At 36.8% G+C, this 10,708-nt stretch overlaps 3 protein-coding genes and 1 long non-coding RNA gene across 4 annotated transcripts; 1 reads left to right on the forward strand and 3 right to left on the reverse strand.

Moving 5' to 3' along the window:
• The first annotated feature begins 46 nt into the window (after nucleotides 1-46).
• On the forward strand, nucleotides 47-2,185 carry LOC104739097 (pentatricopeptide repeat-containing protein At1g05600). The gene has a single exon (XM_010459346.3). It carries the CDS (start codon nucleotides 47-49, stop codon nucleotides 1,556-1,558), a length of 1,512 nt encoding a protein of 503 aa, XP_010457648.1. The 3' UTR covers nucleotides 1,559-2,185.
• LOC147927766 (inactive glucose-1-phosphate adenylyltransferase small subunit 2, chloroplastic-like) lies at nucleotides 2,117-3,178 on the reverse strand. The gene is made up of 6 exons (XM_087484661.1): nucleotides 3,092-3,178; nucleotides 2,920-3,005; nucleotides 2,703-2,820; nucleotides 2,560-2,658; nucleotides 2,340-2,465; nucleotides 2,117-2,233 (listed from the first exon to the last, which is right to left on the reverse strand). Exons 1-6 carry the CDS (start codon nucleotides 3,176-3,178, stop codon nucleotides 2,117-2,119), a joined length of 633 nt encoding a protein of 210 aa, XP_087340787.1.
• Nucleotides 3,179-5,532: 2,354 nt separating this feature from the next.
• Nucleotides 5,533-7,613, reverse strand: LOC147927767 (uncharacterized). The gene is made up of 3 exons (XR_015580588.1): nucleotides 7,391-7,613; nucleotides 7,005-7,110; nucleotides 5,533-6,774 (listed from the first exon to the last, which is right to left on the reverse strand). It is a non-coding gene; the product is annotated as an uncharacterized LOC147927767 (long non-coding RNA).
• A 566-nt stretch (nucleotides 7,614-8,179) lies between these two features.
• On the reverse strand, nucleotides 8,180-10,615 carry LOC104739100 (inactive glucose-1-phosphate adenylyltransferase small subunit 2, chloroplastic-like). The gene is made up of 8 exons (XM_087485702.1): nucleotides 9,992-10,615; nucleotides 9,632-9,901; nucleotides 9,377-9,565; nucleotides 9,210-9,295; nucleotides 8,993-9,110; nucleotides 8,783-8,881; nucleotides 8,564-8,689; nucleotides 8,180-8,454 (listed from the first exon to the last, which is right to left on the reverse strand). The coding sequence occupies exons 1-8, from the start codon at nucleotides 10,439-10,441 to the stop codon at nucleotides 8,338-8,340; spliced, it is 1,455 nt and encodes a 484-aa protein (XP_087341828.1). The 5' UTR covers nucleotides 10,442-10,615; the 3' UTR covers nucleotides 8,180-8,337.
• Nucleotides 10,616-10,708: the final 93 nt, after the last annotated feature.

The following is a 10,708-nucleotide window of genomic DNA, read 5'->3' on the forward strand; positions in this document are numbered from 1 at the left end:
GATTTTACTACCTGAAGAGGTTTCTGATTGAAAGAATTTATTTATTATGAGTGTTCGATGGCCAAGAGTTCTAACGCCAAGTCTTCTTTCACAAATCCTAAAGAAGCAGAAGAACCCAGTAACAGCACTTAAACTTTTTGAGGAAGCAAAAGAGAGGTTTCCGAGTTACGGTCACAATGGTACGGTGTATGCCACTATGATTGATATCCTTGGTAAATCCAATCGTGTGTTGGAGATGAGATATGTCATTGAGAGAATGAAGGAAGATTCTTGTGAATGTAAAGATTCGGTTTTTGCATCTGCAATCCGTACATTCTCCAGAGCCGGAAGGCTGGACGATGCCGTTTCTCTCTTCAAGAGCCTCCATGAGTTCAATTGTGTGAACTGGACTCTATCTTTTGACACTCTTTTACAGGAGATGGTTAAAGAATCTGAGCTCGAAGCTGCGTGTCATATATTCAGGAAGTATTGTTATGGGTGGGAGGTGAATTCTCGTATTACGGCTCTGAATTTGCTTATGAAGGTTCTTTGTCAGGTCAATCGTTCTGACTTGGCGTCTCAGGTTTTTCAAGAGATGAATTACCAGGGTTGTTTTCCTGACAGAGACAGTTACAGGATTTTGATGAAAGGGTTTTGTCTAGAGGGGAAACTTGATGAAGCCACTCACCTCTTGTATTCAATGTTCTGGAGGATCTCACAGAAAGGTTCAGGTGAGGACATTGTGGTTTATAGAATTCTATTGGATGCGTTATGTGATGCTGGGGATGTTGATGAGGCTATTGAAATTCTTGGTAAAATCTTAAGAAAAGGACTAAAGGCTCCAAAACGATGTTACCATCATATCGAAGCTGGTCACTGGGAGAGTACCAGTGAAGGTATAGAGCGGGTGAAACGACTGTTAACCGAGACTTTGATCCGAGGCGCAATTCCCAGTTTGGATAGTTATAGTGCCATGGCTACTGATCTTTTTGAGGAAGGTAAGCTTGTTGAAGGTGAAGAGGTGCTTCTTGCAATGCGAAGAAAAGGCTTTGAGCCAACACCATTTATTTACGGTGCCAAGGTTAGAGCACTGTGTAAAGCCAGGAAGCTGGAAGAAGCAGTTACTGTAATCAATAAGGAGATGATGGAAGGTCATTGCCTTCCAACAGTTGGAGTGTATAATTTGCTTATTAAAGGTTTATGCGATGAAGGAAAATCCATGGAGGCTGTTGGATATCTCAAAAAGATGTCTAAACAAGTCTCTTGTGTAGCGAACGAAGAAACATATCAAACTCTAGTGGTTGGTTTGTGTCGAGATGGTCAATTTCTTGAAGCGAGTCAGGTCATGGAGGAGATGTTGATAAAATCATTCTTTCCTGGTGTTGAAACTTATAATGTAATGATAAAAGGTCTTTGTGATATGGACCGGCGATATGAAGCAGTGATGTGGTTAGAAGAAATGATTAGTCAGGATATGGTGCCGGAGTCTTCTGTGTGGAGAGCCTTGGCTGAGTCTGTCTGTTCTGGTGCCTTGGATGTTGTTGAGATACTTGAGCATTTAAGTAGTAACAAACGTTAAATCATATAACTACCGCTGCTTGATCTGTGAACTTTAGCAAGTATGATTATGCTATGTGAGAGCCGGCAACATTTTGAGATTGTGACTTGTTTAAGGGAATGTAGCGCCTCCCTTTTCAAGAAGGTCGATACTTGCAATTCTGGCTTCCATTCAAGAAGAACACTGACTAGCTTTAGGTCATATGGTTTATGATTCTGGGGATATGGTTCATGTAATGGTGCTCAAGATTGTTCATGTTCTTCAAGAAACTCTTGTTCCTCTGAGAGTCTGTTCGAAAAAAGATGGAGAATTCAGAATAAGGTATTAAACCGGTTGATCTGTTGCTTCTGACTTGTGAGATCAATGGGGCCACATGTTGATGCTCTATTGCTCTATTGCTCCATGCCCTCATTGTATCATCATTTTAGTTAAAACGTTATTGTGAAATGTAATTGTTTGAATTAACAGGTTCTTTGACGTTTACATATGTTTCATTTTTTTTGTGGGGTGAAATGTGCAGTTTATTACATTTTAAAAAATAGTAGAAAAATGATGAATTTTGTAATGAGAGAAAAAATTTCAGAGGATGGAGTTGTCTGGGATCACTGCGCTTCCAAGTATGACAATGATTCCGTCTCTTATAACGTATCCTTCAGCTTCTCTGTTTCCTTCCTCAACATTGTCTCTGTTGATAATCTGTGAATCGTATTTATTTAAAAGAAATTGAGACTATAGAAATTGGAAAAATATACATCCAAAGAAGAGGCTAAATTGAGTATTTGTTATATTAGGAAATAGTTACCATAACGTTTTTACCAATCCTGGCATTTTTATCAACAATGGCTCTTCTTATTTGACTCTTTTCACCGATCCCTATTCGAATATCTATCTTCTTCTCCCTCCCTTTTCTTCTTACATCTTCTTCCATCTGTAAACACATTTCGTGAGAAAATTGTGTGTTTAAACATTACAATATGGGATTCATTAGTCTTATTTCGATCCAAGAAACCCGGTTTAATTACCTCATATATATCAGAACCGATGATAATTGAATCCTCAACGATCACTTCATCAGAGATTCTTGTTCTCATTCCAACCACTGATCCTCTGATGACACATCTCTGATAGGGTTTTTAAGGATTTGAAAGAGAGTTTTGCAAATTACATCGAGAATGCAACCGTCTCCGATAATACTGTCAGTTATTACAGCTTCACTCATGGAGCTTGGAGGCAAACACCGAGGCATTGTGTACAGCGGATATTGTCTGTCGTAGAATCTGTTACTACAAGAAGATAAACGTTGACTTGAGTCACAAGTTATCTCATTTAGAGTCATTTTATGTCTCACAAAAGTTTTACATTAATTGAGTCCCAATCTACACCTCTTTATACTATCCATATTAGCTCTATAGTAAGCTCCAACGCTCTTCACATCTTCCCAATATCCATCAAACATATGAGCTTTCACCTGAAAAACAGAATTTCAGACAAAATCTATATAGCCTAGGGATATTGCTTCTTCTTGTCTTGTCTTGTCTCTTTCATATCTCTTACCTTCATTCCTTCAGAGATCGCACCAGGAATGATTTCGCTGGCCAAGTCTTTCGCTTTTACCAAACATTCTCTCAGAAGCTTCACCATCTGTTCTCGACCGATCACGTAAATCCCTGTGTTTGGGACACAACAAGAAGAAGTTCCTTCACTTGTTCTTACATAAGTGTTCCTACATAGAGTTGAAGGTACACATTCTCAAATATATAAATCATGACAATAGTTTTCCGATTCATACGCTCATATCTCACTTTTATACTCAAGCTAATCTTATTCAACAATTTTGTTGTTTAATCTAAAGGTAAACAATTGAAGACAAAAATCAATTAAAAAAAAACAAATACAACAAAATATTAATAGCTCATTAAATGTCTACAACAAATTGTATCTTTGGTGTACAGAAAAAGTGCATCTCTTTTATCTGAAAACGTTAGAGATTCATTTATCTTATGATTTCTGCGTTTTTATTGATGAAAACCAAAAACATTGTAGCTATCATCAAAGCGCAAGAAGACGAGGAGGACTTGAAGGAGAATATGAAGAGTTCGTTTCTTTCCCTTGGTGTTTACTTCTAACAAGTTAACTTATCTTGTGTTTTTTTAAAGTTATGGAGAATGGACATAGTCCTAAATATTAACTTATCAGCGATGTTTTCTTTCAAAGGCCCCTCGTGGCATCCTTAAAGCGCTCTTTTCCAGTGGAATCTCTCTTCATAATGGCTCCCACGGTTTCAGATCCTTGCTTGGACTTGTCTTTGATTGTTTTATTGATAACCCTCCTCCAGCTAATATAATGGTCATATTCCTTGTATCAAAAGTATATGACATGCTAAGCCTCCTAAAAGAAGATGGATATAACACAATGTTTCCTTTTGACGCCTCCACTAATGCAAAGTCCATCTGGGAAAACTCTCTTATGTCAGGTGTGTGTTCCTCCTCTTTTTATGAAGATACGTGCACTGAAACGGTTGAACCTGCCTCCTGGGTTTGCGCTGTGTGCGAGGATATTACTGGCCCATGCTTCGACAATTTCATCAAGCATCTCTCTAGTCGAGACCATAAATCCAGGATAAGCAAAGCAAGCATATTAAGCCAAACTTTTGTCAATGTCTTAACTATTTTTGACTCAAATTTTGACCCCATGTTATCTTTTTCCACAGCTTCCGCTCTTCTTTACCCCCAATTCCTATGTACCCATGGACAGATACGTGGAGGAGGTTGTCAATGCTGTGGCTCCCTGTGTTTCTTATCTGGAGAGAGTTAATGAATAATAGTAGAGAGAATTAATGTAAATGGTTTCATCTAGTATTATTATTCTTTCATAATAAACAAAACATTTTTTAAAAAATTACAAATGATGCATAAATAGTTATTATAGATTAGAATCAGTTTGAAATTATAGATTTGTAATTTCAATTTTAGAAACAGTATGTTCTATAATTTTAAAAATATATATTTTAGTATTTATTTGTAAGATAATGGGATTAATTTCTTTAAAGGCATATTTTTATTACCGGCTTCCATATATCTAAGCACGTCCCTACTGCTTGATATACCCAGAATGATGTTTTCTAATTTAAATAAAATGTAAGTTAATTTATGATGTAAATACGATAAATAAACAACAGCAATATATATCAAAAAATAAAAATACTATGATATTTTTTTTTTCATGATAAGGATTGTAATAAGACACTTAATTCAAATAATCAAATTCTAAACAAAGTGTAGTTTGTACCTACGTTAACGAAACATAAATGCATTGATCTTCTAAAGAGTTCAACTTTTTTTTTTGTCATACCACAATTTAAACATAAGTGATCCTACATAGAGTTGAAGGTACACATTCTCAAATATATAAATCATGACAATAGTTTTCCGATTCATACGCTCATATCTCACTTTTATACTTAAGCTAATCTTATTCAACAATTTTGTTGTTTAATCTAAAGGTAAACAATTGAAGACAAAAATCAATTAAAAAAAAACAAATACAACAAAATATTAATAGTTCATTAAATGTCTACAACAAATTGTATCTTTGGTGTACTTAAAAAGTGCATCTCTTTTATCTGAAAACGTTAGAGATTCATTTATCTTTATGATTTATGCGTTTTTCTTAATGAAAACCAAAAACATTGTAGCTATCATCAAAGCGCAAGAAGACGAGGAGGACTTGAAGGAGAATACGAAGAGTTCGTTTCTTTCCCTTGGTGTTTACTTCTAGCGGGTTACCTTATCCTGTTTTTTTTTAAGTTATGGAGAACGGACATAGTCCTAAATATTAACTTATCAGCGATGTATTTATCTAAATATAAACCGTTGCCGGCTTATATCAACGTTCTCTACTACTGTAGTTGATGAATGATGATGATGTTTCCCTTTGTTTCTTCTTTTTATTTGTGTAAGAAAATCAAAAGAGATTGCTTAATCAGATCTGTGAGATATATAAGAGCTCTGATATCTTAAAACTAGAATGACCCAAATTTTTACATAATAGGAACGTTATAGAATACAATGTTGTGAATAATAAAATAAATACAAGTAACGACAACAACCACAGGACTCTTTCCACACTAATCCAAGCTAAATTATGAGAGATCACTCAGCCTTTAAGATATTGCGATTCCACCGTTTAACGCAAGCTTATCCATATTCTATAGCATCACTTGCCGAGCTCAAAGGGAAAGGATATATCTTCATCACAGACATCCTATGAAACTGAAATCCTGATGGATGTAGTAGGATGCACCTTCAAAGTTATGACCATCAATATGTCCGAACAAATCCAGGGAGATATTATACCTCCTCCAGGAGAACAGCTCAGATTCATCTTCAGTAAACAATTTTTCTCAGCAACGGTCTTCTCTTCTCACAAAAGAAACCCATCCGCAAATGCATTGTCCTTCGATTCAGCCAACTCGGCACAAGGTCCAACTATGTTATTGTCTTTACATGAAGGAACTCCATCTAAATTCGAAGAGTTTTGTTCACTTTTGGCTTCTTGAGTGATTGAGCTCAAATCTGATGATACTCTACCAGAAATAGATGAAGAGAGATTGCTTTCAACCTGAAATTTGGCTGATGCTTGTTGGCTTTCCTGAGAAAGTAAACCACCATCAGCTTGGACATTCACATCCGTAAGGCGGTCTTCACATGATGACCCTGTATCTTCACATATATGACCGGATACGGGCTTAGTGCCAGACTTTAGTATGATCTGACCAGGAGAAGAGCTAATGCCACATTCTTCACCAGACAAGCTTTTCCTCAACTCATCCTCTGGCTTGGGAATTGTGTCCATGGCTGTTTCAACTGATATGGGAATGTTCACTTCATCCGAAGAAAGAATATTCTTGTAGCGCAGTTTGAAGCATCAGCGATCAATTCATCACCCTCAACGGAGGATGGACCAATTTCAACACATGAGGCAAATTCTGATTTCTTTTCTGTCTCTATCTCTGATTTTCTGGTATCACCTGTAGCTGCAGCGACTGTAACGTTTTCTTCATGGAGCAGCGGTTTCTGTAACATGTCTATTCCAGGGAATACCAATGCGTTCAGGTACCTCATCTCTTTTCTAACTGAGTCATCAAGAGGACTGAATCCAAAGTTACCAGTCCATGCATGCAAGAAGTATGGAATGGCAGGAATAACCATTTTCTCAACCTTGAGAGAACGCATAGCCTTTAAAACAAGATAAACAAAAAGTTAAATTTTTTGTCACTACATAGAAACAACATCAGACCAGAAGACGAATTCAAAAGCTATGTATTACAACAGAGTTATGCTACATAAGATAAAAAAAAAAAAACTTTAAAAATTCTCGTTATTGCTGCGCTTCATAGGAGCTGATTCAGAGCTCAAAATAGGACCAATTCCATAAATTAAAAAGAGAGAGTAAAAGAAGGAGGAACCTAGCCAAGTTAAACCTCCTCCAACACCAGAGGCAAACCCAGCAGTCCACAAAGCTTTGAGATGGCACGAGAGTATAACAGTTTGCTCTTCCGGGGTGATCTTCTCCTGAAACAACAGAGTTCAATTACCCAATTTTTTTGCCCAAAATTTTTGAACAATTCAATTCAATTCAAATTCTCAAACTTTAATAACTTAAATTCGAACAAAATCAATTCACTAAAAATTCAGAGGAAACCTTAATCGAACACAAAGAAACAATCTTTACTGAATTGAAAAATCTGTAAGCCCAATTTAAGATTTGATAAAAACTTGATTGCAAAAAAATATGAGAGATAGAACTTTTTGATCTAGGGTTTTAATTGAAAATGTAAAAGAGTAAACCTACCGGCTCGGGTTTTGTCGCGAGGTTATAGTAGAGCTGATTCAAAGCGGCCACAGCCATCTTTGTTCTTGAAAAGATTCAGATTTTTTTTTTTGAAGAAACGAATCGGACCAAAGTGATTGATTGATTGATTGATTGATTACTTCTTTCTTTCTTCTCTTTCTTCTCTCGCTCATTCATGTCCGCATCGTCTCACTCCATCCATCGATCATGGAAGAACCGGTTCGAATCTGACATTTTCGGTCCGGTCCGGTTCGGTACCGTTTATTAAATTGTTTTGACTTTTATATACCGACAATATCCTCTAATTTCAGTAATACATATCACTTCATCAGTTTATTTATCAAAATCTGAATGGATAATGAAACAAGTTCAAACCAAGTCCAAACCAAAAAATGTATATCATATCAAAGATTCAAAGTTAATCAGAACCGAACTAAGCCGTAAATCGAACTATAAATACATTTTTTTTTTTCTTTTTTGGGTGGTAGAAACGTCCTTGGTTCAACCTTCCGGTACAAGTAGAAGTGTACCATTCAGGCATCATAGAATGGTAACCATACCAAAGGGCCTTAGAGACAGCCAGAACTACACGGAAGTGCCATTGGATCATTCATCATCACTATGGCACCCCACCATAAGCAAGGGGAAGCTCACTTGGTGTTGGAACCATGCGGGAGATTCTGAAAGGAAACAATGCGGGAGAAAATACTCCCATCCAATGCTGCAGAGGAGACCATTCCCATCTGCTTGAAAACCAAATGCACACACATCCATCCAGAACAACAAATGAGAAAGGGAAACTAATAGGTTTTCACGTATATATTAGTGGAAGTGTATGAAAATCAGTCTCGAATCTCTAGCTACATATATATCCATCGAGGATATGCAATTTATTACATTTAAAAAATAGTAGAAAAATGATGAATTTTGTAATGATGGAAAAAATTTCAGAGGATGGAGTTGTCTGGGATCACTGCGTTTCGAAGTATGACAATGATTCCGTCTCTTATAACGTATCCTTCAGCTTCTCTGTTTCCTTCCTCAACATTGTCTCTGTTGATAATCTGTGAATCGTATTTATTTAAAAGAAATTAAAACTATAGAAATTGGATTCGAAATATACATCCAAAGAAGAGGCTAAATTGAGTATTTGTTATATTAGAAAATAGTTACCATAACATTTTTACCAATCCTGGCATTTTTATCAACAATGGCTCTTCTTATTTGACTCTTTTCACCAATCCCTATTCGAATATCTATCTTCTTCTCCCTCCCTTTTCTTCTTACATCTTCTTCCATCTGTAAACACAATTTTGACATAATAAATTGTCTACTTAAACATTAAAATATGGGATTCATTAGTCTTATTTCGATCCAAGAAACCCGGTTTACCTCATATATATCAGAACCTACGATGATTGAATCCTCTACGATCACTTCATCAGCGATTCTTGTTCTCATTCCAACCACTGATCCTCTGATGACACATCTCTGCTCTCAAGCCCATCACATACAAGAATAAGACGAAAACCTTTATAAAACTTTTGATCAACACTCGCTGCTAGGGTTTTTAAGGATTTGAAAGAGAGTTTTGCAAATTACATCGAGAATGCAACCGTCTCCGATAATACTGTCGGTTATCACAGCTTCACTCATGGAGGTTGGAGGCAAACACCGAGGCATTGTGTACAGCGGATATTGTCTGTCGTAGAATCTGTTACTACAAGAAGATAAACGTTGACTTGAGTCACAAGTTATCTCATTTAGAGTCATTTTATGTCTCACAAAGGTTTTACATTAATTGAGTCCCAATCTACACCTCTTAATACTATCCATATTAGCTCTATAGTAAGCTCCAACGCTCTTCACATCTTCCCAATATCCATCAAACATATGAGCTTTCACCTGAAAAACAGAATTTCAGACAAAATCTATATAGCCTAGGGATATTGCTTCTTCTTGTCTTGTCTCTTTCATATCTCTTACCTTCATTCCTTCAGAGATCGCACCAGGAATTATTTCGCTGGCCAAGTCTTTCGCTTTTACCAAACATTCTCTCAGAAGCTTCACCATCTGTTCTCGACCGATCACGTAAATCCCTGTGCTTGGGACACAGCAAGAAGAAGTTCCTTCACTTGTTGTTGTTGTTGTTGTTGTTGTTGTTCTGTTTACCACCTGAACTATAACATTAGTGGCCAGATGATTCTGAATAACACAACATTATAGAGATATCTAACTTACAGAGATAAAATCTTGTTGACCCCTCTCAGGTTTGATAGTGAATCTGGTGACATGATTCGTGGAATCAACTTCCATGAAGCCAAAACCAGAGTCATGGTCTGTAGCAGAGCTTAGTCCAACAATGGTTATATCCGCTCTACTTCTTCTATGATCCTCGATTAGCGTCTTGTAATCCATTTTGTAGAGATGATATCCAGGAAGAACCAAGAACTCAGTCACTGGAAACTCTTCAAATACCCACAAACACCTTCTTATCGCATCAGCAGATCCCTTTTATAACACACACAGAGAAACAAAGAATTCGTGAATAACAAGAAACAGATCCAAAAACAGGGGAAATTTATTTGAGTGTTACTAAACCTGAAACCATCCTTGATCTTCAAGGCTCTGATAAGCGGCAATGACTTCAACGAATCTGTCTTTTACGATTCCAAATCCACTGTAAGCTCTGGATAGATGTGAATTGAGAGAAGTGGAATTAAACTGGGTGATTGCATAGATCTTAGTGATGTCACTGTTGATGCAATTACTGATGACTGCATCGATAAGTCTGTAGTTTGCAGCAATAGGGATTGCTCCTTTGGATCTTGTTTTGTTCAGTGGATAAAGCTCAGGGTCTGGTCCTCCTCCGAACACTATAGCTGCCACACTTTGCTTCAAAGGAGAGTTTGAAACAGAGAGGTTTGGACAAGAGCTTGGAACATAAAGCTGCTTCAAGTTGTAGTTATGTCTCCATTGATGTTGGTGATCACTACTAGATCTTATCATATGGAGATTGGTCAATTTGGCAGAAGAAGAAGAGATCTGCATATTCGATTTATGAGCAGAGATATTGATGATTCAAGAAACAAGAAAATTGGGTTTGAGATTTGAGAATATAAGGTGTTGGTCTTTGTTTTGGAGATTGAAACGTGTGATGGTGAAAACCGTCCGACATTTCCTGTTGCAGACATATTTTAGCTTTGCCTTTGCTTGTGAAGCTATATCTTCCTCAAACCTCTTTAACTTGTCCTGTTTCATAAGATTTGATTCCTAGCTTCCTCGTTTCTTTTTCTTTTTTGTCCGTTATTTTAAAGA

Source organism: Camelina sativa, chromosome 14 (genome assembly GCF_030686135.1).
Source record: "Camelina sativa cultivar CO46 ecotype springtype chromosome 14, ASM3068613v1".
NCBI classification, from domain to species: Eukaryota; Viridiplantae; Streptophyta; class Magnoliopsida; order Brassicales; family Brassicaceae; genus Camelina; species Camelina sativa.